We start from the raw sequence: 14,841 nt of genomic DNA on the forward strand, positions 1-14,841 counted from the left end.
ACTTCCTGTTATTGTAAAGCTAGATGAATTTCAGATATTTTCTAAGACAAGAGTGATTTTTAAATTGTGATGACACCTCAAACATAAGACTGAGAAAAGTCTTATGTTTGAGAGTGGTAAGACTTGAGTTCAATACTGAATCTGCTTCTTTGCAACTGTACCTAGAGTATATATAGCTGTAGGTAATCACATTGCTTCTCTGAGCCCCTTTCCTCATCTTTAAACTGGGAATCATGAGCTGACAATGTGCCTAAAAGCGTTAAACAGGAAATTGCTTTGGAGACTTTGCACTGGAAATGCACATTTTGAATGAATTTGAGAGCAGGCAAGGTTGAGACTGATAAGGATATGGGTGTAGATTGACACTACCTGATAATAAATAGATCATTTCCAATGTAAATTTAGGTTCTGAATTTGCCACAGATTTTTCAAATGCCAGCACAACTGGACTTTTTGACCCATATGAGGTAAAGTTTTTTCCCCTTCTTTTTGAATCACCAATTTTTGTATAATTTAGCTAGGATTTTGATGACATATTTTTATGCCCAGATGTGTTGGAGCAAGATCGTTACCTCCCTGCTTTCAATCCCGCTCTCTCTCCTGCCTCCTGTGAAGGATACGAGGTAATAATGAAAATCAGATCTAGAAACCAGCAAAATTGTCCCTGAATTCACCTCGCCTTCGGGGGGAAAATTATTTTATCACTATTAACACCTCCAAGGTGCTTGTATGTTCATTATGTAACTTTTGGGGCTATGTTAAATTTTAGAATTAGTATTTCTAGAGCTATAACTTACTTTTTAATCAATTTTATTTGAAGCCACAATTTTGGATCAGTGGATGAAGAGATATTTGGTGTGCCTATACCAATAGTGGCCTTGGTAAGTAGAAAACTTGAGGATTTTTCCTTGTATAGTATATAAACTAAATGAATATCTGTGAATAGTTAGGTTTAGTTTAAGAAACACAAACGTCCAAGCAGAATAGAGTGTGTTTTTTGTTTTTAAGTTAAAGGGCCCTAAATATAATCAGAAGGATTCTCTGTTTTCTGGAAAGGGGACCAATGGGCTAGTGTTCTATCATGGAAATTCTTTATAACTTTTTCTGACTTCTCTATATGTTGTTTTTCAGAAAAGTACTATGTTAAATTTTTAGAAAATGTTGTAGTCTGAGTAATATGTGGTTTATATTTGATACTCTGAGACAGGAAGCAGTGATAGGGCCAGTGCTTAGTTTATATTAATATAAGAAACTGTGAGAGGGCAATTAAAATAAAGAAGACAAATATTTGCATTTTATTTTTTATTATTTTTTAAAGTGCATTTACATTTTATAAAATCCTTCCTCTACTGAGACAGTGAAGAATCTGTGGATGAGTGAAAAATTAGCTGTTTCTGGTTTTTGAGGTTTCTTTGTTTCCTTTTAGTAATTAGTTACTTAATTTGGCTGTGCCAGGTCTTAGTTGATACATGCAGGATCTTTAGTTGTGGCATGTGAACTCTTAGTTGCAACATGTGGGATCTAGTTTCCTGACTAGGGATCAAACCCAGGCCCCCTTGCATTGCGAGCAGAGTCTTAGCCACTGGACCACCAGGAGTGCCCCTGAGGTTTCTTTCTTGACTATAGAAACTCAGGCCTTGCTTTTAATTTCCTGTAACAGCTTAAGAAGGAGGTGTAGAACATCTGACCCTACATAGACAATCACTCCAGTAGGTGGAGGAGTCAAGTGAGGGGACGGGAATTTAATTCTCAAATTACAAATTCCTGGAGAAGATCAGTCTTATTCAACTCAGAGTAGGCTCAGGTTTAGATTAACGTATGACTAGAAAACTTACTCGGAGAAGGCAATGGCACCCCACTCCAGTACTCTTGCTTGGAAAATCCCATGGACGGAGGAGCCTGGTGGGCTCCAGTCCATGGGATCACGAAGAATCGGACACAACTGAGCGACTTCACTTTCACTTTTCACTCTCATGCATTGGAGAAGGAAATGGCAACCCACTCCAGTGTTCTTGCCTGGAGAATCCCAGGGATGGGGGAGCCTGGTAGGCTGCCATCTCTGGGGTCGCACAGAATCGGACACAACTGAAGTGACTTAGCAGCAGCAGCAGCAGAAAACTTATTGATTAGTGAGAAAGCATTCTTCAGGTGAGTTTTGGTTCTTAAAATATTGTGGTGTATATATATTAAATATATCTACATGTATTACATTAGCAAATGTTATAGGGAGTTCCCTGGTGGTCTGGTAGTTAGGATTTGACACTTTCACTGTCATGGCTAGAGTTCAATTCCCGATCAGGGGACTGAGATCCCACAAGCCATGTGTTGTGGCCAAAAAAAAAAGAAGTTATAATTTTTCTTTTTAACAAAAATGTATGGTTGGGAAATATATGGTTTTAACCTACATCTACTTATTCACCTATGAAAGTGAAAGTGAAGTCACCCAGTCGTGTCCTACTCTTTGCAACCCCATGGACTGTAGCCTACCAGGCTCCTCCGTCCATGGGATTCTCCAGGCAAGAGTACTGGAGTGGGGTGCCATTGCCTTCTCCAGGGAGTCTTCCCGACCCAGGGATCGAACCTGGGTCTCCCGCATTCCAGGCAGTCAATTTAACCTCTGAGCCACACCTATGCTACTTCTTAAAAGGGAAATTTGTGTGGTCTGTTATTTTGACTAATGAATGAAGGTGCTTGCAAGTTGCAAATAACGAACCTTAGCTGTTTTTTTCTGCACAAATTTTATTCTGACTTTTGTTATTAAGATTATTCTTATGATTCTTCAAAGTGGTCAAGTAGATTGCCCACTAAAAATTCCCGAGACATGTTAGTTTTCCACATAATGTTATGGTCCTAGAGAGACTCCTGTTATATAGTTGTTGCTATGTTCTCACCAGGGAGTTTGTTTAAAGGAAAAAGAAAAAAAGGAAAGAAAGTATTGAACCATGAGACTATAGTGAGTAAGACAGTGGGATACAGTGAAATGGACCAGTGCTAAAGGCATAAAGACCTTATATTTGTTTGTTTTGGCAGGTCGCTGACCAGCAAGCAGCCATGTTTGGAGAATGCTGCTTTCAGACAGGAGATGTGAAGTTAACCATGGGAACTGGGACGTTTTTAGATATTAATACTGGAAATAACCCTCAACAGAGTGTTGGAGGTAAGGAGTTAGAATTTATCCTATTTGTTAATGAAATATCATTTTTTTTTCACTCACTTTTATGACACTACTTTCCTATTTTATATTAAGGATATTCTCTAATATTTTTCATTATTTGTCTTAGAGATAGTCAATACCCACTTGCTTTTACTCTTTTAATTAAAAGCACTAGGAAATAACCAGGATTCTATGGAAAAATTCAGAAAGATTAGGATATTTTGGTCAGCTTTTCAAAGATTTACCTTTAACACTTGTTATATTTATTTAAACCATCTTTCTAGGTCTCTAAAATTTCTTTCATGTGTTGGGATTTATTCTTTTTGTGAATATTTTTGGGGTTGGTACTTCTCAACTAGTGATGCATGTGTATTCAGGGTTTCATTCTAATTTGTTTTTTGGCTCACAGTATGGCATGTGGGATCTTATTAATAGTTCCCTGACCAGGGGTGGAACCCCTAGCCCCTGTGGTGAAAGCATGGAGTCTTAACCACTGGACCACCAGGGAGTGTGTTAGTTACTCAGTCATGTCCGACTCTTTGTGAGCCTATGGACTGTAGCCCGCTAGGCTCTTCTCTCCTTGGAATTCTTTAGGCAAGAATACTGGAGTGGGAAGTCCTGTATATTTAGAATTTTAATAACAACTATTAAGAATTTGTTCTGCCTAATTGAAGAAATCCTGGAATGCAGAATCCAAGAATTTAGATTGTGTAACTACACTCGGGAGCGCTTGGGGCTTTTAGTCTGAGCCCTGCTCCTTTAACATGGTTACTTAGAGGTGGATTTTAAAATCTTGTTCCTGTCTTTCATCCTGCCTACTGTTCTTCATTTCCCCTTAATTGGGAAAACAAAAGCTAGAAAAATGATCTTTATAAAAATTAAGGGAAAAAAAAAAGGAAAATGATCGTTGTTTCTGTTTAGAAACCTTATTTAGAAACTGCAGATAACTGTAATAACATGGTTAGTTCTCTAACAAACAAATCTTGTAATAACCATTACTTTCTCAATTAAAATATTGTTTCTGTGTTTCTAGAGACATAGATTGCTTGTAGCTGATAAAAGCTAATATTTATTGTTCATACTCTATGCCAGGCACTAATTCTTTTTCTGTATTAACTCAGTTTATTCTCACACCATTTTACAGTCAAGGAAACTGACCTAAGAAGTTGGAAACTTGTAAAACCACACCTAGAAAATGAGACAGGCCGGGGATTTGAACTCAGGCAGTCTGACCCCATAGGCATGTTGCTAGTTTTTGAGATAATCAGATTGCTCCACTGCAGACACCTCTGTAATGAATTCACTCTTTATTATGTGACTTATATTGTTTATTTGTTTTTAAGGCTTTTATCCATTAATTGGGTGGAAGATCGGGCAAGAAGTGGTGTGCTTAGCTGAAAGCAATGCGGGAGACACAGGCACTGCCATAGAGTGGGCTCAGCAGTTAGGTAAGTTATCTTCTAAATGGCTTTCGTACATAGGCCAGCCCTAACTCAAGACAACCACATAAGCTAATCAGCAGGGAATGAATGGATTGTTTGAATGAAACTCAAAATAAAATGACACATGCTAGAAGAAAATATGGGCCTCCCTGATGGCTCAAATGGCAAAGAATCTGCCTGCAATGCAAGAGACCCAGGTTTGATCCCTGGGTTGGGAAGATCCCCTGGAGAAGGAAATGGTCACCTGCTCTAATATTCTTGCCTGGAGAATTCCACGGATAGAGCCACTATTTTGTGATGCATTCATTGTCTTTCATCTTTGTTCTTCACTGTCTAGTTGGTCTGTGACTGTGTCTAATCAAAATTCTGAGTCTGCAAAGTTGGACTTAAGTGATCTCTAGAAACCTGCTCTCCCTTCCAGTTATGACCTGTCCTGGCTTTCCCTGGAGAGCCCTCCTTTTATTCTCCTTCCATCCACTTAAAATATGCTCCTGTTTTTCACTGGCTGCTCAGAAGTCTTTGATTTCTTTGTTTAGAATAGTTTAAATTGCCTTTATAATGTTCTCAGTGTCATGAATAGAGTCATGTATGAGAGAAAACCTACTATGGAGGAGCTATGCAGTGTTATGCATAAGAGTATGGCCCTGGTTCCATCAGCCTCTTTTTTTTTTTTTTAATTTTTATTTTATATTGGAGTATACTGGTGGCTCAGTGGTAAAGAATCCCCTTGCCAATGCAGGAGATGTAGGTTCGATCCCTGGGTTGGGAAATCCCCTGGAGAAGGCAATGGCGACCTACTCCAATATTCTTGCCTGGAGAATCCCATGGACAGAGCAGCCTGGTGGGATTCAAGTATGGTTGATTTACATTGTTGTGCCAGTCTCTGGGCTAGTCACAGCAAAGTGACCTCATTTTACACATATATTCATTCTTCTTTTAATATTCTTTTCCATTGTGGTTTATCTCAGGAGATTGGGTCTAGTTCCCTGTGCTACAGTAGAACCTTGTTGTTTATCCATTCTAAATGTAATAGCTTACATCTACCAACTCCAAATTCCCAGCCTTCTCTCTCTTTTCCCCTGCTCCCTCTTGGCAACCTCAAGTCTGATCTTTACACCACAATCTAAATTTAGAATTTTTTTGTTCTCCCTAAAAGAAACTCCCATATCCATTGGTGGTGATTTCCCATTTCACACCCCACCCTCCCAGCCCTAAGCTACTGTTAATCTACTTTCTGTATCAGTAGATTTGTGTATTCTGGAAATTTCATATGGATGGAATCAAACATTATGTGGTCTAACTGGCTTCTTTCACTCACCCATATTTTAGCATGTATCATTACTTCATTTCTTTTTATTGCTGAATAATTTTCCATTATATGCATGTGCCACAGTTTATCCACTCATCAGTTGATGGGCATCTGGGTGGTTTCTACTTTTTGGCTATTGTGAACAATGAACAGCCTGTATATTACATAACCATATTTAATACATGCAGTATGTAATGCTATATACCTAAGTATTAGCAATAGCTATCTCTGATGATTACATTTTGAGAGGGTCTGGCTTTTTACTTTGCTGATTTGAACTAAGCTGATTTTGTTTAAAGACAAAAATAGTTCTGTTGGCAGAAAACATACAGTCTGGAGGAAAACACCAATCTCTGCTTCCTCCTTTCTTTCTTTCTCTTTCTCTATAAACCTGAACCTGCATTATAAGCTTAAGATATTTGCTACCAAAAAGCAAATGTTTACTTGAAAAGTTTTTATCACTTAAAATCTCTTCTTTAAATGTACTACTTTCAATTTTTGGACGTGTTTTTAAGTCAACTCAGAATTATCAGAAATAGAAAATATGGGAAGTTCCCTGGCGGTCCAGTAGTCAAGCCTCTGCACCCGCACTGCCAAGGGTGAGGATCCAATTCCTGGTTGGGGAACTAAGATCCCACAAGCTGCACAGTGCGACCAAAAAACAAGCGAAAAAGGTTACATATCAATATTTTTTCTTCTTTAGTTGTTCCTTTTATTAATTTTGCTCCTTCCTAAAAGATGCAAAGGAAAGGCAGAATGACTTCACATTCCTCATTAAAAAAAAAAATCATTCCCTAGTTCCTTACGACAGCATGTGCACATTGCCAGTGGAAATCATTTCCACTGCTTCTGGCTTGAGGCTCAGTCACTGTGACTCTCAAATGATGAAGACTATTTTCTGGGAGATGGAACTAAATGGCCCTGACCTAGAAAAGTGATGTGTTTCCAGTGGAGGCATAAGGAGCCCCCCAAAGGCCAGTCCCATCTCTGGCAGGAAATAAGAAACCATTGGACTGATTGAAGAGAGAGAGAATTCAGAGTTGAATTATTTACTTTAAAATTTTTATTATTAACAGAACTACGCAGTGGTATTTATTAAATTACTGGTATATACCTGTCTGAAATTCATGCAAAAAGTTGACCTTTATTTTAATATATCTCTTTCTATTCTGAGAATTCACTGTAATATCTGTGAATTAATAATGGAATTATATTAATTATTAATTATAATTAGTGATGTAAAATGAATTATAACAATATATAATATAATACAATATAAATATATGTAAATACTTATATAATTATTAATTACAATTAATTAATTCAGAAAAAAATAACTGAATTATATTCAGGAGAAACGCAGTGTATCAGAGCTTAATTAACCTGGTCATTTCCTTGGAGATGTGTGTTCTGAGCCTTTGTGTCTTTGTGTGATGTTCTAGATTTTTTCCACTCTGTATGGTGGGTTCCTTCTACCCCTTTTCTGGGTTGAACACTTCAGGCTTAGGTGTAAAAGCTCTTCTAAGCCAGTTCCATCTTCATTTTTTAGATTTATTTTCTTAATCTTTTTACACAGGCCAGTTCTCTCTCACTTCTCCCCCTTACTCCCTATGTTAACGGCTCCATTTGAGTCCCTGTGGGATCATCTCTTTTTCCTTTTCATCTGGTCCAGCTCTGCTCCCCTTCACTCTTTGTTCTCTTTTGGTATGTCAATCTTAGAAATATGTTTATGTCTTCCAGCTTTTATTCGCTTAACAGGTAATTGAGTGCTAAGTACAAGCCCGGAACTCCATGCTAGGTGACACGTGGGAGTAAGACAGATACTTCCTGCCTTCATGAAGGTCATAGTCTAGCAGGAAAGATGTGTGTTAAATGCATAATTGGGGAAAAACAACCAAAAAATAGTGTTAAATACCAGGAAGGAGAAGTATAAATAGAACCAATGATCCTTTTCTAAAGGGAGGGCTTTGTCTGGTATGGAGACTCAGAAGGCTTCTTTAAAGAAGTGATGTTTCAGCTGAGCCCTGAAGACGAACAAGAATGATTGGACAAATGGGGGAGGCAGCTGGTCAAGGAGCAGCCCAAGCAGAGAGGACCAGCGAAGAAGGCCCTGAGGAGGGAGGAGCGCGGGCCATTTAAGGAACTGAAAGAATGCACTATTTCTTTTCTACAGCTGAGACAGTTCCCATCTCTCTTGTCCTCCAGTGATGTGGATCAGGAGACATCTTTTCCCTAGCAGTTTCATTTTTAATTGCTACATGCCACATCTGCCTGCTCCAGGCAATCCCCATCAGACTCTGAGCATACACTGAAAGTTACCCAGGACTCTTGTTTACTAGAAATAAAGTAAAACTGATTTCTTCTCTCTGGGTATCTTCCCAAGAGAGAGAATAGCCTCTCTCATTAGAGAAGATGAGATAAACATTCTCTCCTCTAGGAACTAATTAGGTGGTGGTGAATGGTTGTATGTCATTACTAGTGACTAGTGTCTTTCTTTATGGTCTTGCATCCCTCTTGCTTCCTGCTGGGACGACAAACAGTAAGGTAAATATGGCTGCAGCTGGCGTAAAGGAAGCCTTGAGCTGTCGAGGAGACTCTGCAGACACAGGGTCTGTAGAGGGCACCAACAGAGTCTTACTGGTGAACATACTAGAGGCTGTTGAGGACGCTATAGATGTTCACTATGGATTGAGCCGGCCGAGCCAAGAGCAGATCCCCTCAGCTGTGGAGAAGCAAGCGCTGGGCTTGATCACCCCAGGAGAGCCTAGTAGAGATGGACCCTGGTACTGATTTGTCTGATTACTCCTCCTCCAGGCTGAAGGGAGAGGCCTAATCTTTCTCATAGTTTGAGAAACCCCAGAGCCAAGGGTGTCCATTCCCTTACCTTTCACTGCCTGCCAGCCCCAACAAGCCTGACCTGAAAGAGAGCACAAAATATTTAAGGATACACAGCCCCTTGAAGGAGGGTGACCAAGTTCGATAAACTACAACAAACTAAATGTGAGATACATATTGATAGAGGAAAGATCAGAGGAAAAAAATATGTGACCAATAATAGTCTCTTTTCTGGAATATGAAAATGGAATTATGGAAACAGAATTATGAAAATGTAAAAATTGAAGAGAGACTTGAAAATAAACTTTCCTGAGCTGAAGAAAGACCTAAGTTTCAGAGTGAAATGGCTTTACCAAGTTAAAAAAGGTACGAACTAAGACAGTCTTACGGAGATGAATTGTGTGAATCTCAAGAATAAAGAAAAGAGTCACGATAGAAAGGTTTGTTTCTAAAGAGGAGAGAATCAGATCAGCATGGAAGTTAGTTGCAAAGTTTGGAAAGTGGAACTACATCTCCGTGTTACAGAGAAAAAAGAACAGTGAGCCAGTTTTCCAGGGTCCGACTAAGACATTCAGATTAAGTGCAGAAGGCACATGTCTTGGCCTTGCAGTAGATCTGTCTGAAGAAATTACACAAAAGAACTAGAACAGAAAGTCTCAAAATGGAGAAGGCAAAGGATGCAAATAAAGTGATTCCAAATAAAAATATATTTTGTCCTGGTAGCAGGCCAGACTTCTCTTTGTTCTATTTTATTTGAGCTGCTCTTATACCAAACTGACTTAAGTTTTCTTACTGTAATGTAAATACTTTGTTTTCATACATTAAGAACATAGTTTTTGATATCCTTTTAGGAGATTGAATTGATCTTAATACCAAGAGCCCCTAATTAAACTAGGCTTAAAGATTTCATGTGTGTTCATGCTTGGTCTACAAAAGAAAGTAGTATTTCTGTTGGATGCTTCAAAATGCTATTCTTTTTTTCTTCCTTCCCACGGATGCTTTTAATTCTGTGATGTGTCATTTGTGGGGCAAATTGTTGATCAAGTATAGACAACAGAGTATACATGTTTTCTGGTTTTTGTTCTTCTTTCTGTTTCATTTATATTTTTGTTTCAAGTCTGTGTAAATCCCTTTTCTCACACACACACACACAACAGCCACCACCACCAAATCCTTTTCTCAGTGCCATACTTGTAAAAGCAAGAGTGGAACATCGCAGCTTTTTATGTAATACGGTTAGAATAGTAGAATGAACAGTAAAAACAGTATTTAAATGGTACTTAGCCACTTGGAAACTTGAAAATATCTTTTCTAAGGTAGCATAGGGCCAAGGAAAGCATTTGAAACACAATTTAATAGCAGAAAGTAAAAAAAATGACTGTAATTCTATAAAAAAGAAAATAAAAAAATACTTGGAGGAAAATGATGAATGCTTATTAATAAGCAAATAAAGAGAAGCATTTTAAATTTCTAAGCCAAAAATGACAAAGGTATGCAAATCATGAAATTGAGAGAGAATAATAAAAAGTTAATTGGTAAACTGATCTCTTTTATTTTTTTTTCTTCTTTTAAACATCTCTGAGTTACGTATAAATACGTATATGGAGAGACAGAGGAAAAGAAGAGACAATGAAAACTGTTTCAGCTTTTTGTTTTGAAATAATTTCAAAATTGTAAAAATAGTACAAAAATTCTTATATACCCTTTATCCCAGATTTGCCGTGTTTCAACATCTTGCCATGACTGCCATATCTGTCTGTTATCCACCCATTCATCTTTCCATCCAGTACGCTCTTGTTGTTGTTGTTGTTTAGTTGCTCAGTTATGTCTGACTCTTTGTGACCCCATGGACCGTAGCCCGCCATGTTCCTTTGTCCTTGAAATTCTCCAGGCAAGAATAATGGAGTGGGTTGACATTTCCTTCTCCAGGGGCTTCTCCTGACCCAGGGATCAAATCCTCATACCCGGTATTGGCAGGCGCATTTTTTACCACTGAGCCACCAGCGAAATCCCCAATATGCTATAAAATAGATAAATATCTGTATAATTTTCTCAGCTCTTTGGTAATAGATTGCATGTATCTTACTCCTTTTCCTGTAGTATTTCACTGTGTTATTTCCTAAGAACATCTTCTTACTAATATTCTCCTCTTCCTAATATTCTTAGAAATATTATCTTCCCAAGAATAAGAATCCTTCAAGTGGGATTATTAACTTCAGAAAATTTAACACTGGGTCCAGTACTTTCATCAGATTTACAATCTACATTCCAGTTTTGTCATATGACCCAATCCTGTCGTTCATGGCAATTTTTTCCACTACAGAATCCAGTCCAGGATTGCTTATGCGTGTGTGTGTGTTAGTCACTCAGTCGTGTCTGATTCTTTGCAACTCCATGGACTGTAGCCCTCCAGGCTCCTTTGTCCATGGAATTTTCCAGGCAAGAATAGTGAAATGGGTAGCCATTCCATTCTCCAGGGGATCTTCCTGACCCAGGGATCGAACATGTGTCTCCTGCATTGCAGGCAGATTCTTTAGGGTCTGAACCACCAGGGAAGCCCAGGATTGCTTGTAATTTCCTTTAATCTAGAACAGTTTCCTCAGCTTTGCTTTGTTCTTCATGCCACTGATATTTTTGAAGAACGTCAGTTATTTTCTGAAATGTCCCTCAGTTTGGGTATTTCATGTCTTTGCGACCCCATGGACTGTAGCCTGCCAGGCTTGTTTGTCCATGGGCACTCTCGCCATGCCTTCCTCCAGGGGATCTTCCTGACTCTGGAATCAAACCCATGTCTCTTATGTCTCCTGCATTGGCAGACAGGTTCTTTACCCCTACCGCCACCTGGAAAGCTCTTTCATGTCTAGATCTAGGTAATGTATTTGTGCTAATATTATAAATAAGTGACAATGTGTCTTTCTCAGGATACATACCTGGAAATGCAGAATGTCCCTTATTCCTGTTTTGATTCTGTTAATTTTTTTCACATGCATAAGATATTTTCTGATTTCTCTGTTGTATAATTACTATTTTTTTTTGTCATAAGTAATATGTAGGTAGATAATTTGCGATTAGGTAATATCCCATTTTTCACCAAACTTCCCCCACCCCCTAAATTCAGGTTTCATTGGTATTTCATACCTGGATCAGTCTTCACTGTGATGGCTCAAAAAATGGTGTTTTCTAATTCCATTTTCCACTCTGTTTATTCTGTTGTTATATTAGGAAGAGCCCTCCATTTCCTGTTATTATTGATATAAACTAATGGTTTCTTAGTTTATTCAGCAGGTTATAACTCTTCTAGTTCTTATGTATTTGTTTTAATTCTCAATAGTCCCAGATTTGGTCAGTGAAAATCTCCTCAGACTGGCCTCCGTGTCTTAGAAATGTCTATCTGTATTCTGTTTTTTAGCATTTTCTTAATTTCTGGCACAACGTGATAAGTTCATCTTGTGTTTTTTGTATCTGCCATCAAGTTTTCCAGTGAGCCCTGCCTCCTTTTAGGAGGAAATGGTATTTAAAACCAATGACTGAGGGAATTCTCTGGTGGTCCGGTGGTTAGGACACACTTTTATGGGAGGACCTGGGTTCAATCCATGGTTGGGGAATTAAGATGCCACGTGCAATGGGGTGCAGCCCTCCAAAATAAATAAATAAGTATCCAATTTCATAAATTAAAAAAAATTTTTTTAATATATAACAACAATGGCTAGAGCTAGAAATGTAGAAATGTGTGTGTGTGTACGAGAGAAGGGTCCCAGTTTTATCCTTTTCTCTCCCTTTTTCCACATTGAGAACCCTAGTTCCCAACACAATATTATATACTCATTTGCTCAACCTTTAAATATACACCAAAGAATCTGAATTACTAGACCCATGCCACTGCAACAAACAGCATTCAAAATTGTTTGCAGAGTTGTTTTTTTTTCTTTATAGTAAGCGTATATGGTCAAACCATGCTATTCAAGTTCACTTGGATTAATTCTTTTTCTTCTCCCTTCACTGAGTTTATTAATTTGAAAAGAATCAGGTTTATTTGTTTTTGTTATCATTCAGTTTTAGTTTTCCCCGCTGCATCCTTTTTGAGTGCCTTTTTTTAAAATGTGGAATTTTAATGTGATTTCTAAGTAAAATTCATAAAAGGAGCAGTTGACTCCCTCTCCTATCCCTTCATCCTGTCTTCCTACCCCTTGTAGAGAGTCCCTTCATCGGTTTTTGGTTTATCTCTCCTATTTGTTTTTGCAAAAACTTGAAAATGCAATATTTTTTCTCTCTCATTCAGGTAGAATGAAAAAGCATTCAAAAAACAAGAACAAGGGGATTATTTCCCCACTCTCTGTTCTGTAGGAGACGCCTGGCTCCTCCTCCTCCTCAAATCAGAAAGAGAGGGCTTCCTCAGAAGCTCTTCATGATTTCTGCCAGTGTGCAGACACAAGTTTCAGGTTTCACGCTGTCCCTGGCTCTAGGACAGGAGATATCAGAGAAAAGAAAAAAGAGGAAACTCACTGCCGGTTTGGTGGTAGTCACAGTCTCCTGGCTGGACTGCCTGCTTATTCTTTTGCGTCCTCAGATAGCTCTGCTGTAATCCATCCAGGATTCCATCCAGGCTTCTTGGTTGCGTTCAGTGGGAGAGACTGAGTGAAGTCTGTTCACTCCTAAAGACTTGCCGTCAAGAAGCTCATATGAGAACAGTTCAAGTAGAAGATGATTTAGAGAAATTCCTCAAGCAAGAACAGAATAACCAGTAAAGAATGTGAACAAACTAGATTTTTTCCCCGTTTCCTTGTCTGTTACCAAAATCTTCCCTCAAACCAGCCGTTTAGTATAGTTTCCACATATTGATTTTAAAAGTTAGACATTTGGACGTGATTTCTTAAATATATAGATTTTAAGAGCAGTATTTTCTTCTTAATATATTAGTTTTTGAAGTGTTATCTGGACATTTTGAACAAATGAACGTAACCTATGGATCTAAATAACTGTCATTTTGAGTAAAATTTGCAATAATTATTGAGCAGTCCATATTAATGTTTTATCACACTTGCATGCATGCTCAGTCATGTCCGACTCTTTGCGGCCCCATGGACCATAGCCCACCATGTCCTCTGTGCATGGGTTTTCCTAGTCAAAAATACTGGAGTGGGTTGCCATTTCCTTCTCCAGGGGATCTTCTCAACCCAGGGATTGAACATGCATCTCCTGCATTGTAGTTTTATCATAAATGTTCCTTAATCTTCTTGTCTTTAATAAATTTTTCATTATTACTGTGTAAGGCCAACAATATTTATTATGACCAAGTCCTGATCCTTTTCATATAATCTATGCTGTCATTCTCACATGCTCATTCAGGAGTCACTTTACAAACAAATGTATCCAAATGGCCAGTGAAAAATATTTCATTAGTTAACAGAGAAGTAAGAAATCAAGCTATTGTGCAATTCCAGCTAATAGTGAAAATGAAAACCACAGACAGTATCAATTGTTAGTAAGAATATAGAGTAACTGGAACTCTCATATGGCTGAAGGAGCCTTAAAGTGAAAGTGAAAATGAGGTCGCTCAGTCGTGTCCCACTCTTTGGGACCCCATGGACTGTAGCCCACCAGGCTCCTCTGCCGATGGGATTCTCCAGGCAAGAATACTGGAGTGAGTTGCCATTTCCTTCTCCAGGGGATCTTCCTGATCCAGGGATTGAACCCAGGTCCTCCCGCATTGCAGGCAGATGCTTTAACCTCTGAGTCACCAGGGAAGCCTTAAATTGGTTTAAAAAAAAAAACCCACTTTGGAAAATGATTTGGCAATGTCTGCTAAAGCTAGTGTAAATATGAAAATCCTAGGACTCGCAATTCCATCCCTTGGTTTATAACAACCAGAAATATGTACATATTCTTACCAAAAGGAAGATACACGTGTATTTAAAGTGGCCTGTTTAAATTAGCCAAAAACTGGAAACTACCTATATATATATCAGCTGTAGAGCAGTTGAATGAATTGTGTTTGGTGAGAATGGAATATGATACAGCTATGAGAATGAGTGAAGCACAGCTGCTTGTAGCAAAATGAAGGAAGCTCACACTTGAACAAAAGCAATTGGTATCTTGATCTT

General features: G+C 38.4%; 1 protein-coding gene across 1 annotated transcript in view; it reads left to right on the plus strand.

Annotated features, from left to right (window-relative positions):
* Positions 1-14,841, plus strand: part of GK5 (glycerol kinase 5 (putative)) — an 85,559-nt gene that overhangs the window by 56,636 nt on the left and 14,082 nt on the right. The window contains exons 9-13 of the mRNA XM_010858296.1: positions 406-467; positions 550-623; positions 821-881; positions 3,031-3,157; positions 4,498-4,602. Of these exons, the coding sequence (XP_010856598.1) occupies positions 406-467; positions 550-623; positions 821-881; positions 3,031-3,157; positions 4,498-4,602 (429 nt within the window). The remainder of the gene's footprint in view (positions 1-405; positions 468-549; positions 624-820; positions 882-3,030; positions 3,158-4,497; positions 4,603-14,841) is intronic.

The sequence above is a fragment of the Bison bison genome, unplaced genomic scaffold (assembly GCF_000754665.1).
Source record: "Bison bison bison isolate TAMUID 2011002044 unplaced genomic scaffold, Bison_UMD1.0 scf7180017864384, whole genome shotgun sequence".
In the NCBI taxonomy this organism is placed as follows: Eukaryota; Metazoa; Chordata; class Mammalia; order Artiodactyla; family Bovidae; genus Bison; species Bison bison.